Source organism: Phaenicophaeus curvirostris, chromosome 1 (genome assembly GCF_032191515.1).
Source record: "Phaenicophaeus curvirostris isolate KB17595 chromosome 1, BPBGC_Pcur_1.0, whole genome shotgun sequence".
In the NCBI taxonomy this organism is placed as follows: Eukaryota; Metazoa; Chordata; class Aves; order Cuculiformes; family Cuculidae; genus Phaenicophaeus; species Phaenicophaeus curvirostris.
Window position 1 is genome coordinate 94,974,128 of NC_091392.1, and position 26,260 is coordinate 95,000,387.

At 37.3% G+C, this 26,260-nt stretch overlaps 1 protein-coding gene across 1 annotated transcript in view; it reads left to right on the forward strand.

Moving 5' to 3' along the window:
• NECTIN3 (nectin cell adhesion molecule 3) overlaps positions 1-26,260 on the forward strand; it is a 221,015-nt gene that overhangs the window by 175,068 nt on the left and 19,687 nt on the right. Inside the window, exons 4-7 of the mRNA XM_069852476.1 lie at positions 4,766-5,104; positions 11,079-11,375; positions 13,208-13,325; positions 16,160-16,311. Coding sequence (XP_069708577.1) covers positions 4,766-5,104; positions 11,079-11,375; positions 13,208-13,325; positions 16,160-16,311 — 906 coding nt within the window. The remainder of the gene's footprint in view (positions 1-4,765; positions 5,105-11,078; positions 11,376-13,207; positions 13,326-16,159; positions 16,312-26,260) is intronic.

Below are 26,260 nucleotides of genomic sequence, written 5' to 3' on the forward strand. Positions count from 1 at the left end.
TGCTGTTAAGCAGGTGGTGGTTTATAACGAGTAACAAAATAGATTGCTTTTGTAATGAGGCTTCTGAATGGCTGTTCCATCTAGGAAATCTCTAAATCTGTAGTTTTATTTCAACAAAAAACAAGGCTGGAAGTGTGAAGGCTACTCATTTTGTAGTGTGGGTACTTTGTTGCATTAAAAAGTGCATTGTACTTTCAAGACCCAGTATTTCCTCAGCATTTTGTTTAAGCTGGTGAGAGAAGCTTGATTAAGAATTACTGGTGAACTGCTGTTATTGTGGTCAATATGTACTAGCTCCTAGTTCTGTGACTTCTAAATGCTAGAAGTGAGGTTTGTCTAGTCTTCAAACTGCTTTTTGACAAGTCAAGTGAGAATTGTAAGTCCCTTGCTGTTCTGAATAATGTTCTTGAAATGGTCTGAAACTGGAGAGCTAGTGTACACAATTTAAACCTGGTAAAAACTTCATTTGAAAAAAATGATTAAAGTAGTGTTCATATGAAGTGAAATGGTAGCTTTTACAGTTTGGACTGAGATACATTTACAGTACTGGGCCTTGAAATCTGATCTGATGGGTGGGGAAAATGAAGAGATTCTGCAGTTCATTTTGGGGAGGGCTCAAAAGGGCCAAACCCAGGCTCCTCTGGAAGGTGTTTTACCAAAGTTGCTAGAACAAGAAGCTTGTGCTTTGTCTTGTTGCACTCTCAAATGAGATATTTCAAAACTGAACAATCTACTAATTTTATCTAAGACTTTAACTTAGAGCAATCTTGTGGTAGTAATAAGTGTGGAGCCATGAATACTATGTGAGTGCTTTTTTAGAAGTCCTCTCAGCTGTTAGAATTGGAGACGGACGGAGCTGTTGCAGTTTGAGAAGCTGAGATGTGGACTGTCAGTGTCTGCATGCCACTAAGTGTTTTGTCCAATAGATTGAAGGTCTTATTAGCACTTTAGGAAATAGAATGGCAAATAGGTGTATCCTGTAGATCAACTAGGAGTATTCACTTGCCTAACTTTTTAGCTTTAGGTGTGAGGTAGTTTTCTGATAGTCTTGGATGTGAAGTATTACTGGCATGGATTGTACCATTGTGAGATTAGAAAAATCAGTTAGTGCATAGGGACTTACCTAAAATTGAAGCATCCAAAGGTACTGGGCATGGCAATACCAGGCTGCATATGAAACAGCACTGGGCAGTCTCTTGATGATCAAAACAAAGTAAATGCAATCTGACCAGATGTATGAACTGTTCCATTCAAGGAGGAAGTCTGACTGGTGCAGACAAGTGCTTCTAAAACATTTGTATAGAGTGAATGATATGGTTAGGTGCAAAGCTTTGAAACGGATGAGATAGGGTGCCAAATCACAATGATAGTCAAGTGATTATTGTAATCTGCCAGTAAAAGTCATCTGACAGTATCTTCAGTTAATCAGGTTATGTGAGAACCTAATTCCTTAATTCACAGACGCGGTGGAATATATGACCTGCCAGAGCACACATGATTGAGGAAATAAGAGGGAAGACATAAGCAATCTTTTCTGTCTACCAAGAGAACCAAATGAAAAGGGAAAAAAATCCTCAAAAACTTTGTTAAATTTAAAAAAATTGTAAGAGAACTTCATGATGCTCTTTGTGCCTTGAAGTTACAAGATAAGGTCTTTGTTAGTAAGTGAATACAAATTGTTTCCTTAAGAGATGTTGAGAATGGTGATAAACAAGATCTTCCATGTTTTGAAAATGTGAAAAAAGGTCAGATTTCAGTGTTAGACAGCAAGAGAAGAAGAGCTAGGCTTTATTAAAACAGTAAATATGTCCTATATACTGGTACCTTGAATCACTTAAGAGGATGAATAACATGGCCTTGAAGTGTTTTGTTCTTCAGAATCTTGGGCATTGTAAGCCTCTAAAGCTTTGTTTTGGCGTAGATGCATAGCTGTTACTCGTTGTTCAAGTAGTATACAATCTTTAAACAAAATACCAGCTCTGGAGTGGAAGTAGCTATGTCAAAGGAAATACCTATCTTAGAGTTACGAGTCTTGGAGAGCACTTATTATCAGCATAGTAATTAACTTGCTAGTTTCAACTGTTTGCTTGATTGCTCAGCAATCCAAAGAAGTTAAATAATAACTGGCTAAAGATTTATAACAGGTATGCTAATGCAATTAAAAGATGTCATGGTTCTTACTTGAGCTTTATTTTAAAAACTTGGAACACTTTAGAGTATGTCTACTGCTATATAGGCTATATGTAAGTTCAAGTTAAACAATTATCATATATTAATTGATTTTTTGGAGTCTGAACCATTTTATGATTCTATAAACATGTAAAATTCTGTGTAATGATCAGTTAGCTCCATTTCCTTTACTGGAGAAGGTGTATGAACAATAAGGTATAACTGATTAATGTTCTGTAGCTGTAGGCATGTGTCTGTATACAAATGAGACCTCCTCAGTCCTACCTTTAAGTCTTGAAAGTAACGAGTTAGACTTGTGAAAATAGTCATGCAATTCATGTGAGAATGCATTGTTCTCATGGCACAAATAAGCAATTAGAAGTATTATTTGTAGGAAAAAATATTTTATTTTCTCATCTTCAAAAAAGGGGTAACTGCTAGTTGAATACCGACTTCTTAAATGTACTCTGGTCATCTTCAGATGGCTGAAGGCTCTGATTATTGAAAGTAAAATTGTCAAAAAAAACAAACCAGGAAATAAACCAGATTGTGTAGGATGACTTTCCAATTCAGTTTACATTACCAGGAGTCTGAACTTCTTTTGTGTAAGTTGACTTAGAATGCTTTTCTGTACTAATTTTTTTTGAAGTTAGATACACCTGGTAAATATGTTAAGGCTCAGTACAGGTTGAGATGCGGTGGGTTGCAGTACTGTAGACTGCTTATCTCTGAACAAAAATGTGGTTTTCATTACTTAAATGACATTACAGAATAGGTAGGTATATTCTGTACATTCTGAAATAATACATTGCAGACATGTAACTTGTAAGCTTTATTTAGATATCAAGTAGAAAGCAATAGTTATAGTCTTGAATGTAGCAGTGGCATGTAGAGACCAAGTTTGGGCAGAATTCCTGACATTTCAGTTAGCGTTCAAATAGTTGCATTCTTTCCAATGTCTGTCTCAATACGTATTAGTTTGAGGCATGAGAAGACTAGACAAGGTGTTCTTTTATTACTCATGGATTAGTTATGGTCCATATTCTCTATATGAAACTCAGTTACTCAGGTTTTTGATTTTTCTGGCTACTGTTCTGGCTCACCAGCCCTTCTTGGTGACTGGCATATCAACAGTCTTGGTGTAAAGTTGTGGCTTAGATTAACTTGTGCAACTGAATGTTTTTATACTGTTGGCATTAGTCACTAGTTTTATACTAAAAGAAATCCATATCTGAATCATTAAATCACTTGTTTAGAAGACTTCATTGACTTAGTTATGGTTTGAATACTGACAAATCAATTGATGGGAAATTGAAAGCTTTCAATGATGGACTCTCGTACATAAAGGCATATTGAGAACTCTTCCTGAACATGTGATTTCTTTTATGGAAATTTGTTGATTGAAAGGCCGGTTAATGTCTCCAGTTGAATGACTTCTTTGTGAAAATGGCCCTCGTAAAATTTAGGCTTGAATCTTGATCCATGGGTGAACTTTCTCAGTAACAGCACGAGTTCTCATCTGGTAACTGGAGAGTATCAGAGTAGTCGAAATGGCTCTGATGAAATGGCAGTAAAGGGAGATAGTGTGGACTAAGACTTTGATTCTTTTTCATCATGTGTACTCCAAGTGAATGAATGATTGAAGTTCCTGGAGCATCTGTTTGGCAAAAGAAATCATGAACCTGTGGTTTAATGAAATGCTTTGTCCTGATGAATTTCCGTTCTTGGAAAGAGGTGGTGTAAAATACTGGGCTCAGAATGTGGTTGCTGCTGTGGAAGCTATTTTAGATGTTAAATGGAAATACATTGCATCTTAAGCAGATGCTGAATATACTTGCCCTTGCATATTTATTTATTAATGCAGAGGGAAGGTCTAGTGTGGAGGCACCACATTACAGTGTGGCAGAAAGGTTGCATATGTATGATGGTACACATCTGTATTGGAAACTAGGTTACCAAAGCTGAAATTAACTTTTTAGATTGACTGACACTGTTAATATGGAGTAGTTTTTGAGGTGTGAGCAGTTTTCTTGGGTAGTATGGTGTTTGGTTTTTGGTTTTGTTTTTTTTTTTTTAATTGTTGCTTAGCTTTTAAAGTAGTTACTGGTGTACTATGTGGTAGATGTTTCACTTATGAGTTTCTCCTTAAGTTATCTTTATGAGAAGTTTTATCATTTGAAAGCAGAAATAAATGCAGTAGTTCAGCTTGCTTTTTTACCTGATGATCTGATCAGTAATCAGACTGCTGAAGTACCATGTCTGATTATTGATTGGGGTTTTTTTTTCAGTAAATCTGAATGCATGCAATGCTCATATTTAAGTTCTCGAAAGATTGATACACCAGTTGCACAATTATCAGGTCATTTTTATAGAAAACTGTGTATTACTGTTCTCTGAAAAATGGTTGATCAACACCTAGCTTTGTTTCTGCTTAAAGCATGCTTTTGTAGTGTTTCTGCACTGCTCTGAACTGGCTAGAATATAGTTCAGAAGACAATAGCAATTCTCTTTGAAAAAGGCAAGCTAATTACTGAAGAAGGTAAGACTTAGAGGCACAACTTTCTTGTGTACCAGCTAATCATTGCTTTGTTTTTAGGTGCCTTAGCTGGACCAGTTGTTGATCCACATGTGACAGCAGTTTGGGGAAAGAAGGTTGCACTGAAATGCATAATTGATGTAAATGAAACAATAACACAAGTTTCTTGGGAGAAGGTACATGGTAAAAATTCGAAGACTATTGCTGTTCATCATCCTGAATATGGAATATCCGTTCAAGGAGAGTACCAAGAAAGAGTGTCATTTAAAAACTACTCGCTTACTGATGCAACAATCATCTTAAAAAATGTAAGCTTTTCAGATGCAGGAGAATATATTTGCAAGGCAGTTACATTCCCACTTGGAAATACACAGTCATCAACAACTGTAACTGTACTAGGTAAGTCAACTTCTTTTTGAAAGGAGATTGGATTTATAGCGTATCAAACTTCTTAGTGAAACTATGCAGACCTCATTAATATGTTGTATTTTACCTTTTAACCCAAGGACAATACCAAAAATGTATTTGCCAGTCTGTAATATTGGTCTCCTTACTAATGTCATTGAGGAGACTCATTTTGGTTCTTGTTTGTTTAGGACTTGCTGTTTGATTATCCAGGTATCAAAAAAAAAAAAAAAAGCAGATCCTATTTGGCATTGGGCTAATATAAATATTTGGACAGTGTTTTAGAACTTTAGACCTGGCTGTGCTGATACTAGGCACCTCTGTGTATGTGTGTGTGTGTATGCATGCTGAGAAGCCACCAAACACAGCTTTGGCTTCCACCTTGCCTAAATTTCTTCATAAATTTGTTGTTAGTATGATAAGTCGATGTAGCTGCTTGGGGCTGGTCACATGAACTGTTTTTTGCACAGTAGGAGTTGAAAACAAAACTGCCTAGACTATACAGGGAGTTGTGGGAAGAGGCAATTTAAACCCTTTACTGATTGTGGGTAGTTATAATGTGAAGCTCAAATAAACTCAGGTTTTTGCAAACTATTTTTGTCTGTCTTGTTGAGTCTTCAGTATTGCTGTTGTAAAGGACTAGTGCTGAAGCACAGGTAGACTTGAGTGGTAGGGCAGTATGAGTTACAATTGTCTTGAAATTTGGAGAATCTATTGACTTGCCCTCTCCTTACAGCATTATAACTTATTATAATAGAGTAAGTTGACTTCCTTATCCCATGCAAGTAGCCAAATAATATTTTCTGCAGCTGAGGTGAGCCTTGATGAGTCTGCTTTTGTAAACAAATGTCCTTTTTAGGATCTTGGTCTTGGATTTCCACAGTAGTAGAATAATATGTGGGATTGAGATGCCTGTACCACAGGATGTAAGCTGTTTTTCACCACAAGGTGGGGCAAAATAAATGCATCAAAACAAGTGGCTTAATCCGATTTGAAACAAGTGACTTAAAGAAGTTGTCTATGATTTACAAAGCATGTAGCCTTGTGGCCATTTTCCACTCACTTTCTCTGTACTACAAGTTGCTGTTGTAGCAGTCTTTTTTTTTTCCTTTTTTTTTTTTTGGCTTTAGGTTTCAGCTGTTTTGCTTCATCAATATGCTATGGGAGGTTCTTATTGCTGCCCCTTACCTGTTCTACTCAGTCCATATTTCCAAGATATTTTTTTCAGATCACTTAGGGAGCTGTCCATTTTGTCTGTCAAATTTTTAGGTTTATGGAGAGCATGAGGAGGAACTTGGAAGGCAAATGTATGGTATGTGTTTATTATTCTACATTTGAAAAAGTAGGACCACAACTTGCTTGGTAAGATACGTATTATCAAAAATTGTGATTGGAATAGATAAAGAAGTATTTGTCATTTATATAGTGGTCCTGATAAGTTTTTTTTTTTTCGTAGTTGATGTAGATGGTTGATAGTTGTAAGCCTCTCAGTAACTTGGTATCAACTTCTGAATTGCAAAACCCAACTACTACTTGCAAAGATGGCTTTTTGTCCTAGTTTGCAGAGGCTTGGCTTATATGTACAGCTGAGTAGCCAACCTTGCATTGTTCTGTGGCTTCAGCAGAGCATTTTCTGTCCTTCTGAAAACTTTGGTACTCTAACGTCTAGGCTTACACAGTAAAAATAGTGGGGAAGTAATGGTATTCAGAATATGCATGTAACATCTATGCAGTATGCGTAAGGCTTTAGAGTTTCAGGGTCTTAAGGCATGGAATGGCTCCAATCAAAACTTAAAATGTGATATAACTTAAGATAAGCTTAAGATATATGGATTCTCCTACAGTTGTAAAAACTCTCCCTTAAGTGAGGAGAGCAAAGTTCATGCCCTGGGGTGGAAACTGTTTCCAGTCAAGCAGTATTGTCTTTTTCCTAGTCCTTCACTGTTCCTATTGAACAAAGAATTAGGTTCGTTCCTGTGTGTAGTGGACATACTTCATTAAATCATGTAGTAAATGCTTGTATACTATAAGGTAGCCATACTGAAGACAAATAGAAGAAAAGAGAACTACAGGATAAAATGTCCTCTATTTTTCCCCACAGTCCATTGATCTTGTAAGACCGTATTTAGAACCTCTATTTTATGCTACATAAGTTTTAACAGACCCAGGATGCTTTACTTTGCTCATTCTCAGTTTGCTTTGCTTAGTGCTTTGTATTGTCTTAAGGAAATGCACTGTAAAAGAAGAGATTAAGACAGGGAAAATATGAAAGTTCTTTTAGGGTCAGTTGTATTGATCTTGTCTAAAACTTTGATTCTTTAAACTTGCATTGTTAAATGAAAGTGAAAGAAATGTAAGAACTGTATGTCAAGCTATTTACTTAAGATGCTGACGAAACTGGCCAAAATGAGTTTGAAGGCAGAAGAGATGGTGTGTGGCAGGGTAGCTTGCAGAGCTAATGTAACTTGATGTTACTATCTTGAATGCTGTACATGACTGTTTTAAGTAACAGGTTGACTTTGACTCTTTTTGGTTTTGCTAAGCTGGATTTCTCAGCATAGATATTGGTAAAGTAGATCTTGCCAATGCTATATGTGAAGGACAAGCTACACCAATAAGAATAGCAAAGGCAGACAGAAGTCTTGTCTCCAGTAGATACCAGACACACTAATGTAGAAACTCTTACAATAAGGAATTGGAGGAAGATGTATGTCATGTGTTATGGAAAATGTATACTGTCAGACAGATCAAATAAGGTCATGGTGCTTGAAAAGTGCTGGTTGATAAGATGTACACATTCTTCTTGTACCACACGATATTCTGGCCTGAGAGTAGGTATCAGGCAGATAATAAATTAGTAAACTCACTGGTCCTCAAGAAAAAAAAATCAATAATGAAGGCTTAATTGATGTGCAGGATAAGTTACACAGAAATACAAGGCTGCTGGTTTTGAGGGGAGAGAAAACAAAAAGTAGAAATACTATTTTGGCAAGACGTTATTCAAGTAAAGGTCAGTTGCGATGAAGGGGCTGGCAATTCCCAGTGTCATGCTGTTGCCAAGGAGTTAGTGAACTTAATGGTAAGTGGAAATAATACTGTTTGTGTTGTCATCATGCCAATTTCATCCAGACCTCCTTTGCACAGTGGCAGGAGAAAACTAGTTTTATAACTAGTGGAAGTAGATGAAGAAGGCCTGTGAAGTACATAATATGAAGAAGAAACTTTGAGGCCTAGAAACTTAATGCAATAGGATATCAGGCTCTTTATTTTCTGGATGCTTTATTAGGTGGTTGTTCTATAAAGAAATGTAAGGATGTGAGTAGCAGAAGATTCATGACTATCCATGTGAATGTAAGGCGAAGCCTAAGGTAAATTTAAATTAGTGGTCGTTAATCAGTAAAGGGTTAGCACAGGTGTGCGTATTAGTTGAGACTTCCTAAACAGCTGCACGTCCAACTTTTATACTCGAGCCACTGTGCCTTATACCTCGAATGTAATTCCTGCCATAATTGCTATTGCTTTGAATCAGCACAACTAATCTACTCCAAGATATATGAATGAGATAACCTGTTAGTGCTGACCTTTTAATAACCTCTTCCCATTCATTCAGTGTATCTAGGCAGTTAATTGCAATCTTATGAGAAACTAGGCTTTTTAAATTACCGTATATCCTGTTCAAGGGCTACTATCACTTAATACTTGAAGACATATTTTCTAGAAGCAAAGTAAGTGAAGTAGCGTACTGGTGGTATGCTTTGCGACTGGACATTTCTGCCACTTTAGTTAAGACCTCTTGTTGACTTGGGTGTCTTTTCCCAAGGGGGTTTTAGAAAAAGTCTGGTGTTGTGTACTTTTTTTTTTTTTAGGAAAATTCAAAGGAATAGAATATAGGAAACCTATTTACAGCAGGGTCTATCAGTTCTGGCATGACAAGCTAATGAGGAGCAGCTAATTTGTTTTCTCTGTGATGATCTGGTGGGGGAACATGTAGCAAGATATGCTTTCATCTTGTAAGGCACTAATGGTTAATTTGGATGTTTACTTCTGAGTTTCAGTAATACTATAGAAACTATTGAAAATGTTACTGCTAGTGATTTGGGGGAACAAGGCAGTAATGTTTTTAAATGAGGGAAACCAAATTGTGGGTCAGATAGAGCTATATAGATGTCAAGTTCTCATACTAGGTTTTAAAGGCTTTTTTCAGATTATAAACTGCTTCTTAAGTACATCAGTTCAAATATCCAAGCTTATTGCAGAAAGCTTTACTTGCTGCTACTGCTGGAGAGCAGGGAATCAAATTTTGAAAGAAGCTCTGTTAAGAGATGCTTCAAGGTCTAGAAGAGACAATGCAGGACTTGGTAGAAAAACCCTGCTGTTAATATGTTGATAGTAGGGTCACTAAAAAAATCACAGAGGGTAGTTAGGAAAACAAAGCAGAAAATGATCCACTCCTGGTATCTGCACGAAGAAACAACTTTTGTTTTGGTGATAAGGTATATTCTTTAAGCACTTCTAAGCATAGAACAGAAACCACATTTTTATGAGATTATCCATTTAGTTAACTGCGTTTCCTTTTAGTGTAACTGATCAAATAACAAATGACCCTCTTTGGACATAAGCAGTGTTAGATTGAGCAGAAAACAATCAAAAACTGATTCTGGTACTGAATTTGCTCAGGCTGAAAATATTTGTTACCTAGTTTTCCCTTGAAAATATAGGTAGCTGGAGAAGTTTCTTTCCAGGTACACTGAACCCTCCTATGTTTCATCTCAAGATATGTGGGTCAGCTTCAACTTCTTGGAAAGAGTTAGTGAACTGAACTCCTCTCTACAGGATACTAAAAGGCACCTAAGTTGTTTTGTCTCTGCATTATAATTAGTTGAGGTCTGGCTCACTGAGGAGAATTTCGAAGTATTATGGCATGTAGTGATGGCTTCAGAGAACTGATAGCCTCATTAGATCAAAATATGAGCATGACATAAATGGCTAGTCTGCTACTAGGAAACACGTAGTCTTGAAGACAGAAATATGCTGTCTTAGAAAGCAAACCCTTGATTTGTATCTGGAGCATCAGATGGTATTTCTGACTTAAGCTGCAGCTAGTGGATGGCTTGTACACAGCTAAAACAGATCTCTTGAATAAAAAGGAAATTTCTATAAAAGCTTTTTGGTCTATGGCCATCAGCAGTACAGTTGTACATCTGGAACTTGACTTTATTTTAGAAGAAAGTGTGTTCTTTCAGCCTCTAAAATTTTGGGGGTAACCAGTGGGTTCACAGGAAGTTCTGATCCTTCTAATTGCAAATTTCCTGAGTCGTGGACATAGTATTGAGTTTGATATACTATTTATTTGTATATCAGAAGGACATAATTTGTTATTTTTAAAGTGTTAAATGTATTTGTACACGTTACATTTTTGTATCTAATGTATGTGTATGCATAATAAATATACTTTTTCAGGGGCTAACTGTCTTTTTCAGCATGAAATATATAAACTCTTAATGTAGGGTGTTAAAACACTGAATTAAGTAGTTTTGAAATGACACAGACTGACAGTGTGAATTAATACTTGAAATGCATTATGCTTGAAAATGCTGCAGAACTTAAGCTTTTAAAAAAAAAAAATATCATGGTATAGTTCCAACCTAACATCTTAAATTGCCTGTTGTCAGACCCTGCAACTGAAGCAATGTAGTTGGTGTTTTGAACCTAACCATGTTGGAATTACCTGTCAGTGCAGTGAATACTGTGAATGAGCAACACGTAAGTGAACAGAGATAAACAGTATCAGCCAGCCAGAGTTTTGTAGAACTATTGTCTCTGATAGATGAAATGATCGCATTTCTAGGATATCTGATTAGAGTGGGCTTCTGCAAATTAATTAGTTCTTCTGTGACTTTTATATAGTAACTGTTTTGAGAATGTGGAGTCTGTCTTGTTTAAATATAATTTTTTTTTGCCTCCATAGTCGAACCTGTTGTGAGCTTAATGAAAGGACCAAACCCTCTAATAGATGGTGCAAATAGGACTATAGCAGCCACTTGTACAGCGGCCACTGGAAAACCTGCTGCAGAGATTGACTGGGAAGGAGGTCTTGGTGAAATGGAATCAAGCTCTATGTTGTTTCCAAATGAAACGGTGACAGTTGTAAGTCAGTATATGATTGTCCCTACACGTTTTGCAAGAGGAAGACGCATAACTTGTATTGTGAGACACCCTGCTTTGGAAAAGGAGATAAGATACACTCATGTATTGGACATACAGTGTGAGTATTCTATAAGGTAGTTACTACTAGGTATATATCTTATAACCACTCCCTTTATTGGTGTACACTTGCCATAGGAAAGAAATGAACACCCACTGCTTAAGGGAAAAAAAAAGGGAAACTAAAACCATATAGGAAGGCTTGCAATAATAGGTAGGTCAGGCAGGAGTAGGAACATGAGTTCACTGTATTTAAAAACAAAAAAGATAAAATCTAGTCACAAAGTTTAGAAAACCATTACGTTTCTACTATCTCAGTTAGCTGTTACCTCAGGTAAATATCCTTCATTTTTATATTAAATATTGAAGAGATTATAGACAAAATAACCAACTTTGTTCATGCATAACCTGTTTAGTACCTTAAAATTTCAGGTGTGTTAAAGAATTGTGATGAAGATTCATGTTTGAGATCACAAGTAGGTGTTCTGGGGGTCAGTATGTTTGTTGTCAAATTACTAAGCTTTTTCCACTGTAATTTGCGTAAGGTAACAAGAACATAATATATACCTAACACTTGTTATTCAGCTTCAGATTGCTAATCAAAGTCAAACCTGTATTGAGCTTACTTGACAAATTTATGGCTTTAAAACATATGAAAATGAAGTGAGATGGCTTACAATGCTGCCTAGCTAAAATAAATCATGTCAATTTAGCTTTAGGCTTGTGATGGTTTGGGTTTTTATGTTTTTGGGTTTTTTTAATTAGACAATACCTATGTGACCAAAACAAGTTATTTTCAGGTTGTTCCTTTGGTTTCCTGTCTCAGCTGTGTGCTGCTTTAAAGTTCTTAAGTTATGGAAGTCTGTCAATTCAATTAGAAGAAACGTAGAGGCTGGAAGAAGTTAACTTTGCTGTTTTGGTTTGACTAGAATTTCTTCTGGTTTTGCCTTTGTTCTGTAAGCTAAACAATCCCTTGGGCAGTGATTCCAAATAATTGCCTTTGATACAGGCAGTTATCTAGAGTGAAGTGCCTTTGGTGCAGGAATGATAGTAAAGATTACTTGTTCCTGTTGTTGTCTTAGAATGAATGAGAGAATGGAGTGAAATGAAAGAGGAAGTTGGTCTCTAACTTATTTTACACTAAGGCATGTTTCAGAACTTGTAAAACAATTGTATAGGAAGCAACATAGCAGCAAGTGAGAAGCAGACACTTTGTCTATGTTTCCTAGTCTACTTTCAGTCTTACTTTATGCTTATGGCTTTTGCAGCTACGCCTCCATCTCTGCTGTAGAAGCTTAGACCAAATCATAGTTGTTCTTCTGTTCTTTAGGTTCTGAATATTTCAGCTAAGTGTCTCCGGCTTATCTGAAGTGACTTCCTTGGTTTTTAAAGCCATAACAATATCTATCTACATTATAATGTCAGTGGTTAACTCTTAGACTTAAACTCTTCAACAAGTGGCATCTGAACTTTTTGATTTCCTGATTGCCTGGCTTCTCAAAAAGCTGCTTCTGATCCTTTTCTGTATCTTGTTAATGAGAATTATCTCTATATTACTATTCCTCACTTCCAACAAAACATTGAACTGATGCTTTTCTTCTGAAGTCCTTTCACTTCCCTGAAGTGCTGTGTGTTTGCCTAAAGCACAGTGAGGCAACTGCACAGATTAAAGCAACTTTGCTGTTCTTGATGTAACCCAGTGCTGCATAGTATGCTGTAGCTTGGTATAGTATTGGTGTTCGCTTTGTATTTTGTTATTGTTTTTAATTCAAAAATGAAATAAATAAAAGCAATAAACAAGAAAAGAACGCTTCTGCTCCACTGAGCTGACTATTACCCACAGTTCATGTTTGAAAGAAAATATTGTTGATAGGTGAAATCTTTTTTTGTCAGATGCCCCAGAAGTTTCAGTAACTGGCTATGATGGGAACTGGTTCATTGGAAGAGAGAACGTTCAGCTCAGATGTAATGCTGATGCAAATCCATTACCTATGGAATTTATGTGGACCAGGTAAATATTTATAAAAAGGGGCTTGCCACATGATTTAAGTGGTATAATCTCTTAGTTTACTTTAAACACTTGTCTTGATAACAAGGAGCATATGACTTGCATTGGGTTGTAATGGTATTATCCAGCCTTTTATAAGGAGGATATAAGATGTCTGTATCTATGGATATAGATGAGTGGGTTTTTTGTAAATTTACAAGCCTGAATAGTTCGTCATTACTCTTGGGTTAACTTTGCAGTTACATAATAAAGTAGACAAAACTGTTTATGTTACAGTATATAAAGCAAAGCCCAATAAATCTATTAGGGATCCAACTATTTCAGTAGTTCAGTATTATTATTTCTTAACGTGGATCTTAAATACTTGAACAGACTTTTCTGTATTTGAATTTTAAAATCTGCAAGTTGCAGTTGAGATGGGAAATACGACATTCTGTAATTCAGTAAGTAGTGTCTTTCAAAAGTGCTCAAGTAGTTGCCAAGACAGTTAAGCGTGGTGTTTTATGTAATGATGGAAACTTGGTCTTGAGCATGTCTCCAGTAAGGAAAAGAAACAAACAAAAATACTTAGCTATATTTCATAAATTTATAGATTGGGTGGGCCATAGTCAAATTTACTGCTTTGCCTTTGGAGCCGTGGATATCCTCTTTAGAAGACATAGATGACAACAAAAGCAAACATAGGTCAAAATCTCTTCTGTGAAGGAAAAAAAAAAAAACAAACACAAAAACAGAAGAACAACAAATAAACCCCTCCTATTGAAAATTGGTTTGTTGCATGTAGAAACAAAGGAAATAACTTTCTGAAGGAGTAAATTTGTGTGGCTATGTTGTGGTGCTTCTGTTTGCAAAATCACAGAAACATTTACTGGTGTGAAGCTGTAATCTATTTCCCCATCTTCTCTATGGTAGATATCATTTAGTGTATAGGAAATAGGTTTGAAAATGTTGTGTTGGTAAGTTGCTTCGTGGCAGTTCCAGAGGAAAACAAAATGTTATTGTAACTGACTAAATCCTACAAGCAGCTGTTGAAATGTTAAGTCAGTATTGCAGCAAACTCTAGTTAGAATGGCATTGCAACACTTAAATAGGTTTAGTAAAATGTATACTTTACCTATATGCTACAGTACGCTGCCATCCTGTTCCCATGCTTAAATCAAATTCTGTGTGATTATATATTTCAACACATAAATTCCTGTGTTTAAAAAAGCATGTCAGGTTCCCAACAGCAATACTGCTTGTTTACTTGGATTAATCGACTTCTCAGTTCTTTGATTTGAATTTGAGATGTATGCAAGAACTAATTGATACAAACTCTGTTTCAGTTTCCAGAAGAAACATACATATTAAAATATAATTAAGGCATTTCAAGGTTCAGAGATCACTTCTGAACTTCTAGAGATTAAATCTGAAACAAATAAGACAAGAAAAATTTCATTTTATGGAATAAAACTAACATACCTTTTATTTGAGCAACAACAGAACCCATCCAAGAATCTGTAGTACTCAATGAGGAACTTAAAGCCAGGGAGGAAGTCTATGCAAAAGGATAGCTTGAGTGTTTAGGAAGTAGAAACTTGCTCTATTGAAATCGTGTAGTATCTTACTGGTTTCAAATTATAATAGCTTCTATATCCACCACACCAAAAATTCTTCATCCCTTGGAAGCCAAGAGGACATTGTGTTTGCTAGAATAGTAATATTTTTGTGGTCAACAATATTAAATATTGCGTGTATGAGAATTTTATTAAATAGAAATTTCAAACTAACTGAATGTTTTAACATGTTTTTTGAAGTATTTCTGGTACTACATGTTATGAAGTATTTGCTTGACCTCTTAAACTTTATATGGCTGAAGGAATTCTGGGTAATAACCATTGTCAGCAAAGTGGTGGGAATGTTATCTGGAACATAAATTTGTTGGAGACAATGTTTACTGTGAACTGAGTACCTATTTTAGTGTCAGGTGTGGCTTTTTTCTTTCCATACTAATTATACATGCTGTATACTTCCAAGATACTGAGACTTGGTGATCATGTTTGGATATTGGTAAGTCCTGCTTAGCTGTTACTAGACACTTCGATAAAAACAAAATGGGGTACAGTGGTATAAGATTACACAGGTGTTTAATGGGCAGTGACCAGCTTTGTTGAAATAGTTCCAGTGCCTCTGCCCTTCCCTCTTTTTTTGTTGTGCTGACACAGTTGTTAACGGTAATCACATGCAGAATGCTACAGGGAAATGCTAGATGTTGAAAAGCTAGTTGATTGGAAATTCATTTTTTAACTAGTTGTTTCCCTAAAAGTATTGCCAAGTGCTAAATTCCATTTTGGTGATATAATTTAGACGGAAAAGTGATGGGGGATGAGAAAAGGCAGGCTGAGAGGGGAAAAATCAGTTTGAACTCTTACTCAGAAATCGTAGTTAAAAAGTTCCATGAACTGTCTTTTGACAGAAATATTAACTCTAGCTCATTTGAATGCAAGAGACCAGGCAGATAATCCTGACAAAAGTATAAGTGCATCCTATTTTGACTTTTAGCTTATAGAGGTTGTTTTAGATTGTTCCTCCAACTTAGTTTGAATTAATGTTATAGTTGTAATGTTCATTGGTAGACAGCTTGCTAGTGCCAGCGGGTTTGGCATTTAAAGGACCTGGCATGTAAGTTAAATACTAAATATTCAGGTGGACACAGAATATCCAGTGCAAGTATTTAACTTATGTCAGAGCCCAGTGAAATGTTAATTCTCTGTAATTGCAAATATTTTAAACTAGTTGTATTTAGACTTCAGTCATAAAGATTCACAATTGAAATATAACGAGCTGTTTTGTTGTAGGTTGGATGGACAGTGGCCTGAAGGATTGCTATCTGTTAACAATACTCTGCAGTTCAGCAGTCCATTGACTTACAACTACACAGGGACTTATATCTGTAAGGTGACAAATGCGCTTGGTCAGAGAAGTGATCAGAAGACTATCTACATATTGGGTAAGTCGTACTTCTCAGCAAAGGCAATATATTAATATGGAATATTTTTTTCAGTGGGTGTTTGAAATGGCAGAGACCCAGTTGCAATGAAATATTTATGCCTCTTAATTGTGCGGAAAGTTACCAAAAGTATACAGCTGCAATAAAACTTGGGATTGAACTGACTCTTCAATAACGGCAATGTGCAGTGGAAGTTAAGAATGATATAGTTCCCAGAGTGCTTCTGAGGTTGTTACTTTCTCTTGGTAGATGAACTCTTTTTTTTTTTTTTTTTCCCCCCCCACCTGCATTTAGCAAGACATATAGAATCAAAGAATGGAAGAATGGTTTGGGTTGGAAAGGTCAAGATTCTCCAGTTCCAACCCCCCTGCCATGGGCAGGGACACCTTCCACTAGATCAGGTTGCTTGAAGCCTCATTCAGCCTGGCTTTGAATACTTCTAGGGCTGGGGCATCCACAACTTCTCTGGGCAACCTGTTCTAGTGCCTCACCACCCTCGGAGTAAAAAGTTTCTTCCTAATGTCTCGTATAAATCTCCTCTCTTTCAGCTTAAAACCATTACCCCTCATTCTATCACTATACTCCCTCATAAAGAGTCCCTCCCCAGCTTTCCTGCAGGCCCCTTTTAAGTACTGGAACGCTGCTATGAGGTCTTCCTAGAGCCTTCTCTTCTCTGGGCTCAACAAGACCAACTCTCTCAGCCTGTCCTCGTATGGGAGGTGCTCCAGTGCTCTTATTTTTGTGGCCCTGCTGGACTCACTCCAACAGATCCATGTCCTTCCTGTGCTGAGGACTCGAGAACTGAACGCAGTACTCCAGGTGAGGTCTCATGAGGACAGAGTAGAGGGAGAGAATCACTTCCCTTGACCTGCTGGTCACGCTTTATTTGATGAAGCCAAGGATGCGATTGGCTTTCTGGGCCGCAAGTGCATATTACTAGCTCATGTAGAGTTTTCATCCACCAGTACTTCTAGCTCCTTTTCGGGGCTGCTCTGTCTATTCTCTAGTCAGCCTGTATTTGTGTTTGGGATTGCCCTGACCCACATGCAGGGCGTTGCACTTCTTGAACTTGGTGAGGTTACATGAAGTTACATGAGTCAATACACAGTATTGTCATAAACAGTACCTTGCCTGTCATAAGTTGAGAAAATGTATATTGTGGGGAGGGGGAAACAGCTACGTTTAGAAAAGTCAAAGATGTTCTGCTCTATGCAAGTTAGAGTTACATTCTAAACGTGTGCATTGTACTCCAGTTAGTTCTTGTGTCCTTTTCTCAGGATACAGATAACCAGTAAGCGTATAGTTAATTATCTCATGCAGAACTCTTGCTGATCTGCCTAGTATAATATGGCAAATTTGTTTGCCTTTTTAGCACCATTGTTGGGAAAACATCCTTGTATTTGTTAAAACATGTAGTTAATGTTTTGCTTTGACACCTTATTTGTGAAAGAACAGCCTGACTTAGGACAGATGTGAATACAAGTGTAGAAAAGCTCTCTTAATTTCCGTAATGGATTAGCTAAATTACCTAATACTTAGCTTGTTCAGTAGGTGATAATATATTATTATTTTTAAAGGAAAACAATACAGACATGAAAATTAATGCTTCATTCTATTGTATGGCATTGCTGGTCTTCAGTAAGTTCTTGATATAAGTAATTCCATGATGTGAATTAAATGTCAGAGTGCATGTTGCCCAGTTACAGGATACAAACATAGGTGACTTATTCATAATGTTTTAAAACTAAATATGAACGTTTAAGGACCGAGATGAAAATGAAAAGACTAGAACTGAGGATACAGGATGTTTCAAGCAACATCTGTCACAAATCACATTTGATATTTGTCTACATCTTTAGAACAAAGGATGTTGCTTCAGTCAGACTGACATAACTGCACTGGCCATAATTATGCAGGCCATGGTGGAAAACTTAAGTCCTAACTAACTTGCTGGGTAATGGGCTAGTGAGCTGGAAACTTTTAAATAGCGAAAACTTTATGTAATTTAAGTTGCTTACAAATAGTTCCACTGTCTCGAAACTATTTAGAAAACTTACATGCAGTGAATTATTATGGAAGTCATGTCTGGCAAGTTGCGTTTGGATGCTTGGCCCTAATGCTTCCTTTATGGAGGAGAACTCATGACTCTAGTAGTCTGAAAACAGTCTGTCACATTGTAAGAAGTATCAAGTAAAAAACCCACAATATTATCATTAAATAGGATGAAGTATTCTTCTTGAATGTAACATGCAAATACACTTGAACTGTATTGCTGGTTTTTTAGCATAGAATAAGGCTGAGAACAGAGCTAACTCTAAGGTGGGGAAAAGTTGGGTTTTTTCAAGTCCACCAGTTTTCAGGTTTTCAATTCTATGCATGTATATATGTAATTGGTCTTTGGTGTGGACTGATGGATACTGCTAGCATGTTTGCTAATGTTCAGCTTTGCTCAGCAGCTTCTTTTTGCTGCAGTAGGTTTATTGCAATAGCAAAACGTAGCTGTTTTTTGGGGAGTGCCAAAACTGAATTTCAGCTAATTGGAGGTCGATCATACAGGATCATGGCTCCACAAGTTATGTGCACCATTAAAAACAAGTACTGTAGCTAATACAAAATCAATTTTTCAGAAACTTCATGCTAATCTTATCTGTAGCATGACCAATGTGTAAGAAAATACAAGTGATTTTTAGGAAGCTTAGAATAAATTCCATGTTGTATCATGACAACTAATGCTCAGGCAAGTTGTATACATCACTTTAATGCCAAGACAAGCATCCAACGCTCTGCTTTAGATATATTAAAGATGATTATTACAAACTGATTAAAAGCACTGTTTATTAAGTTCTAGTATATAGGAGACTTGATTAAAATGAGATGAGCTAATCATGAAGTGTAACACTTGTATTGTTTTCAGAAAAAATATTGAGCATTTTTATCATAACTCTTAAGAATAATTTCAGTGTGACTGGCTCTTTTAATAATTGAAATGTCCTTGTAATGATGCAGGATATGTAAGTAGCTGTGAAATAGCAAAAATGTTCGTCTCACACAATATTAATTCAGTTTACTCGACAGAGGGAGCACAGGTATTCATGTCAGGAGTACAGAAAATAAGACTGAAGCAGTAAACTTGAAGTGAAACTGCTTGCTACCTTAGTATTTGACTTAAGAGTGGATATTATCTAATAACAGTGAACATGGAGTACTGTAGACCAATCATTTAATTAGTTTCTTTTTCTATCTTAACTGTTTTCTACTGTATAAAACTTGCAAAAACAAGGTGAAACTTGGAAGCACACAGACAAAGCTGTGTGGCGACACAATTCTTCATATTTCAGTTATGAAGCTGTCAAAGAGGATTTGTGAAGTTAAATGTTTCTGAACAGTCATAATGCTGGTAGTTTTAAGGCTTTTTAACTCCTGGAAAAAAATAACTTAAATTGAAATGTGCTGTAGGATTGGAATGTAAGCTGTAATACTTATGGTCTTAATATGCACTGTTAGAAAATAAAGCTGAACTTTTAATCTGCTGTGTTTATAACCTTTATGTTAATACTTTTGAAGTGGTATTGAGAAATATGAGAGAAGTAGTTGACAGGGACTGATTCACTAGCTGTTACATAGAGGACATGATACATCTTACGTGGATAGGGAAATACTAAAACAGTTTTTGAAGCTTGAGGTGTTAATGTTGATTTTAAGGCACAGGTATTTTCTCTATTTCTTAATTCTTCAGTGTTGTAAAGCTAGGGCTGGTTTGTGTAGTTGTCCAGCTAAAGCAAGTCTTGTTCCTCATGGTGTTCAGTGTTGTTGAAGTTTGTGACTTAGTCATAGAGCAACAGATTTTCCAAAACAAACTGTCAGATTGATGCATAAAGCACTCGAACCTGTAATACAGTTTTACTCATTTTTTTACACAAGGAATTGAACTTCGTTTTTCTTGATTTTTGTATTCCCTCACATTCATACTGATTACTGAGGCTCCCCCTTTTTTTAATTCAATTTGGAAGAGAGGCGATCTGTGAAACTGTCAGATGGGGATGTATTTGCTTCCTTTGTCATCTTTTAAAGTGACTGCCTTTGGAAGCGACTACGTTTTGTTAGAAGTAAGGCCAGCCTTTGTCAGCCAGCAATCCTAGCAGTTCTAGGAAGATGTGACTTGTAAGTACAGTCACCTTGCTGAATAGTGGATATCGCTGGAGTTAATATAGCATAGGCTGATAATTGGTTTTGCTTTTGTTTCTTTATATATCGACTTCTCTTCTGAGAGAGCACTGTTAATACAGACACTCTTGTATTATCTAAAGTATATTGTAGAAAGGTTATTTTAGTGCTGTCTAGAAAAGCAGATCCCAGGATATCCTGTCTGTTAACTTGTATGCTGCCTGATACACCAAGCTTTGAACTTTCAACATTGTTCCTGAATATTCCTTGCAAGTTTGAGGTTACAGTAATGCTAACAGTTACTCTCTTGTGTCCCAAAGAAATGCCAAAATGTTCCACTTGATACGTGGAAATCCAAGTCAGAAATGGCGAAAGTATACTAAGCTTTGAAAATGGATGATTGACTATGATGAAAGAAATAGTAGCATCAGGCTGATCTCAATCGTTGCATGTATCATGATGCCAAAACTGGGGGTGGGGGGTGGAAACAAAAACTGAAGATAATTCCAAGAAAAATGTTGAACTTCAGTGCACATAAAATACTTTGTGGGGAGAAGGTTCTACAGTGTCCTTACCCACTACTTGACCTAGAATGGGAATGCAAGGAGAAACAATGATGAAGTTAGAAGTCATTTAATGTCAGACATTGATAAAGTCTTCTATTTTGGAAAGGCTACTTTCACTGCTGTTATATTTGCAACAAACTTTTCAGCAGTTCAAAGGTAGGGAGGTGTTATTGTAATGCCCAGCTACACAGAGGTATCAATTACTTTGCTTTTACTTACTTAACAGCTTGAAATTTGACAAGAACAGCAGGTGACGAAGCAGCGGTAAATGCCTCTGCAGAAACATATATCTAATACTTATATAGGCAGAGACTTTACACACTGTAAAATGAGAACTGCAAAGAGATTTTGTAATTTGTGCAAAGCAAAGATGTGTCCTGGGTATGTGGACTAGGATGTACTTTGGGGAAATGAGAGGAAAGATAGTGTTGGGAGATGTGGTACAAATCATGTAGTTGGATGTCTCTATATAACTTAGCTTGGGCAGATAAGTTTCTACAATTCAGTTGTTCGTATTGCAGGAGCTAGGAAAACCCTATCAATGATCGTAAATTACAGGAAAATTAAAAATCATAGAATCACCGGGTTGGAAAAGACCCACCGGATCATTGAGTTCAACCATTCCTATCCATCACTAAACCATGTCCCTCAGCACCTCATCCACCTGTGCCTTAAACACCTCCAGGGAGGGTGACTAAGCCACCTCCCTGGGCAGCCTGTTCCAGTGCCCAATGACCCTTTCCGTGAAAAAATTTTTCCTAACGTCAGACTGAAGCTGTTGAAAGTTTGTACTGACTTCCATGGGATACATCTGGAAAATGAGTAATAAAGAGAAAACGAAGCATACTGTACAAGGATGATGGTGCTTTCTTTGAGAAGGTATTAGACCATCATTTGAAGTATAAAAGCAAGTCTTGCTCTTCTTGGTAGAAAAATACCAAAGCTTTGAAACAAATCAGGAAAATTTGGCTTCATTTATATATGGAGGGGACTGATAGGTTTGCTCTTTTGTACTGGAAAACAGGTTTTTACTTTCTTTAGTTTTGTCCCCTGTCCTGTTTTTAATGAGGATAGTAGCTATGTAATAGAAGAAATTTTTTGTGGCTTTTCACTTGTCCTCATGATTACTACAGGGTGTGTGTAATAAGGATTTGAACAGGGCACAGAACCTAGTAATCATAGAATCACCAGTTTGGAAAAGACCCACTGGATCATTGAGTGCAACCATTCCTATCAATCACTAAACCATGCCCCTCAGCACCTCATCCACCTGTCCCTTAAACATCTCCAGGAAAGGTGAATCAACCACCTCCCTGGGCAGCCTGTTCCAGTGTCAGTGACCCTTTCCATGAAAAATTTTTTCCTAATGTCCAGCCTGAACCTCCCCTGGCGGAGCTTGAGGCCCAATTCCCTCTTGTCTTGTCCCCTGGCACTTGGGAGAAGAGGCCAGCTCCCTCCTCTCTACAACCTCCTTTCAGGTAGTTGTAGAGAGCAATGAGGTCTCCCCTCAGCCTCCTCTTCTCCAGGCTAAACAACCCCAGGTCTCTCAGCCGCTCCTCATAAGGCCTGTTCTCCAGCCCTTTCACCAGCTTGGTTGCTCTTCTCTAGACTCACTCTAAAGCTTCAACACCCTTCTTGTGAGGGGCTCAAAACTGAACACAGTATTTGAGGAGCAGTCTCATCAGTGCCAAGTACAGAAGAAGAATCACCTCCCTGGACCTGCTGGCCACGCCATTTCTGATACAAGCCAAGATGCCCTTGGCCTTCTTGGCCACCTGGGCACACTGCTGGCTCAAGTTCAGTCGCTGTCAACCAACACCCCCAGGTCCCTCTCCTCCAGGCAGCTTTCCAGCCAGACTTCTCCTAGTCTGTAGCACTGCATCGGGTTGTGCTGCAAGTGAAGGACCCGGCATTTGCCCTTGTTAAACCTCATGCCATTGGACTCTGCCCAGTGGTCCAGCCCGTTCAGATCCCTTTGCAGAGCCTCCCTACCCTCCAGCAGATCAACAGTTCCACCCAGCTTAGTGTCATTCGCAAACTTGCTAAGGGTGCACTCAATGCCTTCATCCAGGTCATTGATAAAGACATTGAACAGGGCTGGACCCAGCACTGAGCCCTGGGGAACCCCGCTTGTAACTGGCCTCCAGCTGGATTTAACTCCATTTACCACCACTCTCTGGGCCCTTCCCAAAGCATGCGCCTGTCCAGGCCAGAGGCTGACGGTTTCTGAAGCAGAATGCTGTGAGAAACTGTGTCAAAGGCTTTACTGAAGTCCAGGAAGACCACATCCACAGCCTTTCCCTCATCCAGCACCCGAGTCACTTTATCATAGAAGGCGATCAAGTTAGTCTGGCAAGACCTGCCTTTTGTGAACCCGTGTTGACTGGGCCTGATCACCCGGTTCTCTTGCATGTGCTTCATGATGGCACTCAGGATCACCTGCTCCATGACTTCCCCTGGCACTGAGGTCAGACTGACAGGCCTGTAGTTTTCTCGGTCCTCCCTGCGACCCTTCTTGTAGATGGGTGCAACATCAGCCAGCCTCCAGTCCAGTGGAGCTTCCCCAGTCTTCCAGGACTGCTGGAAGATGATGGAAAAAGGTTTGGCAAGTACGTCTGCCAGCTCCTTTAGTACTCTTGAGTGGATCCCATCTGGCCCCATAGACTTGTGGGTGTCGAGCTGGGCAAACAGGTCTCTAACGGCCTCATCGTGGGAGCTTTGTTCTGTTCCTCTAACTCCTGAGTTTGTACACAGAGGGAACAACTTTCTTTACAATTAAAGACTGAGTCAGAGAGGGTATAAGTACCTCAGCTTTGTCTTCATCCCCTGTCACTGTTGTTCCTTCTGCATCCAATAGGGACTGAATAGTCTCCCTATTCCTCCTTTTATTGTTAATGTATTTAAAGGAAGATTTTTTTTTTATTATCTTTCACAGACTTTGCCAATCTGATTTCTAGTTGGGCCTTAGCCCTCCTGATTTTTTTCCCAGCATGATCTCACTTCCTTCCTGTAGTCCACCCACAATGCCTGTCCCTTCTTCCAAAGCTCATAGACATTTCTCTTCTTTTTGATGTCTCTCAAGATCTCCCTGCTCAACCAAGCTGGGTTTTTAGTAAGAGAGTAAGAGACAAAAATGGAAATCAAGTTGCATTTAACTTAAACTCAAATATTTTTCAGAATTTCTGCTACTTTTTGTTCCCTGGGCAGTGTGGATACTTGATTTGTTGTAGTTTGTGCAACAACACTAATGTACATCAGTGAAAGATATGAGAGCTGTTCAACATTAGGTTATAAGTAGAACGTTAAAGAAAATCACTAGGAAATGTATGCTATTGAATAAAGTGCAGTTTGAAACAATTATCTTAAAATGATGCATGTAATGTTTTATGGAAATCGTTGAACTCAAAGCAACAAGTGTCAGTGATGTGAAATGTTATAATCAAACAGCTTGTTGATATAAAAGAATGTACACTTTCATACCAATAGACAAGAGGCGTTTTAATTTGAAGATAGCATTTGAGATATGATTTGCAAGCAAAATGTTACGGAGTAGATGTAAGGGACTAGCATTCTTGGTCCTAATGCTGTTTTATGTTTGGGAAACTTGCTTGATGCTGAAACTAAAAAAAAATAAGTGTAGTATTGCATTCAGAAAGCTTTGGGTGATGTCACAGGTTTACTTACATGTTCTTATTAATGACCTTGTAAACATGGAGGGATGGTTTTAGTTCTGTCATTGTTCAAAAATAAAAGTTGCTGACAAAAACTGACAGTAGAAGTATTCATGGTTATGTGTTCTAGGAATACATATAAATGCTTAGTTGATACTACATTTGCAATGAATTCAAGATTAATATTTTAATTGGCACTTGTAGATAATGGAGCTGAACTGCTTGGAAACTGTTGAGTGAAACAAGTTTTGAAAGGAAATTTCTGTAAAATATTGGTCTTCTAATATGTTGGTAATAGTGTAATTGCCTCTATTTCGTGTGTGATGGCTAAACTTGCAAGGAATCAAATATTACATACTTGTGAATCTGTATTTTGCATTGTGGATGTGGAAGATGAGACTTAAGACCTCAATATTGGAAGGAAATAGATGAACAATTACCAAGCCAGTTTGAAAAAAACCCCAAAGTTTATTATATTACTGGTGTTGTCTGAAATAGTATTTAACGCTAACAAATCTCGTGTCTAAAGCAAGTCTTCAAGAAAGAGAGGTTTGAATTTAATTTCTTGACCTATGGATTTGTGGGGCAGGGGAATCCTAGTAAACTTGTATTCTTTAATCTCTACTTCTTTGTTAAATTATTAAAACTCCTTTTAAATCAGTTTTTACTAAAATCATAATCTGAATTACTCGTTTTCATTTTGGTAGTGCATCTTCCTTGTTTGGTTCCCTGTCTTCTGTCATTAATTTCATTTATGTATAGCTCCCTAACAAATCACCATTTGTACATGAACAAGTAATATAATGACGTACTTTGAAAAGTCTGTTTAAAATTTTACTTATGCCAAGCTTAAAATGTTGCATTCAGCAGTGAGGTGCAGTGTGAAGTATGATTTGTAGTGATCATGACAAATGTGGCAATTCTGTCTGAAATAAGAATTGTATGGCCATCTCTGAGCAGTAAGATAAAAAAAATCATATTTATGGATCTGTCAGGTAGTTTCATGAATCATGCTTATGAGCATTTAACTAAATAACACGACATAATGAGATACTTAGCTGTTCATGTAATATTCTCTCTAAAAGATTCAAGCTGTAATAACATGCTTAGATTTTTTTTCCCTTACTGATATTTAAAATAACCTTGCATTGGGCAAGGCGAAACTATTTTACTCAGTACAGTGCAGAAATAGAATCCGGAGTTACATGTAACATTGCAGTTGACTGAGATAATCTCAGGAGGCGTTTTCAATCTCATCAGCCCATCACATACAAATGCACATATCTCCAGCAGACGTAAAGAACAAAGGAAAAAGCTGAGTGCTGGAGAAGCTTGGTATCTGTCAACTTCCTATTGCTTGCATAAACTGACATGCAATCAGTTGATATTTTGTATTGAGATACGAATATGGAATTTTTTTATGCATGAAGGATCAAATTGCTTTCATAGATGCATAGATATCATTTTTACTTCAACTGTTCCATTTTTTTTACTTAAAAAATCTGAAAGCTCCTTGTTCAGCGTAAGTGTTATTTTGAAATCAATACA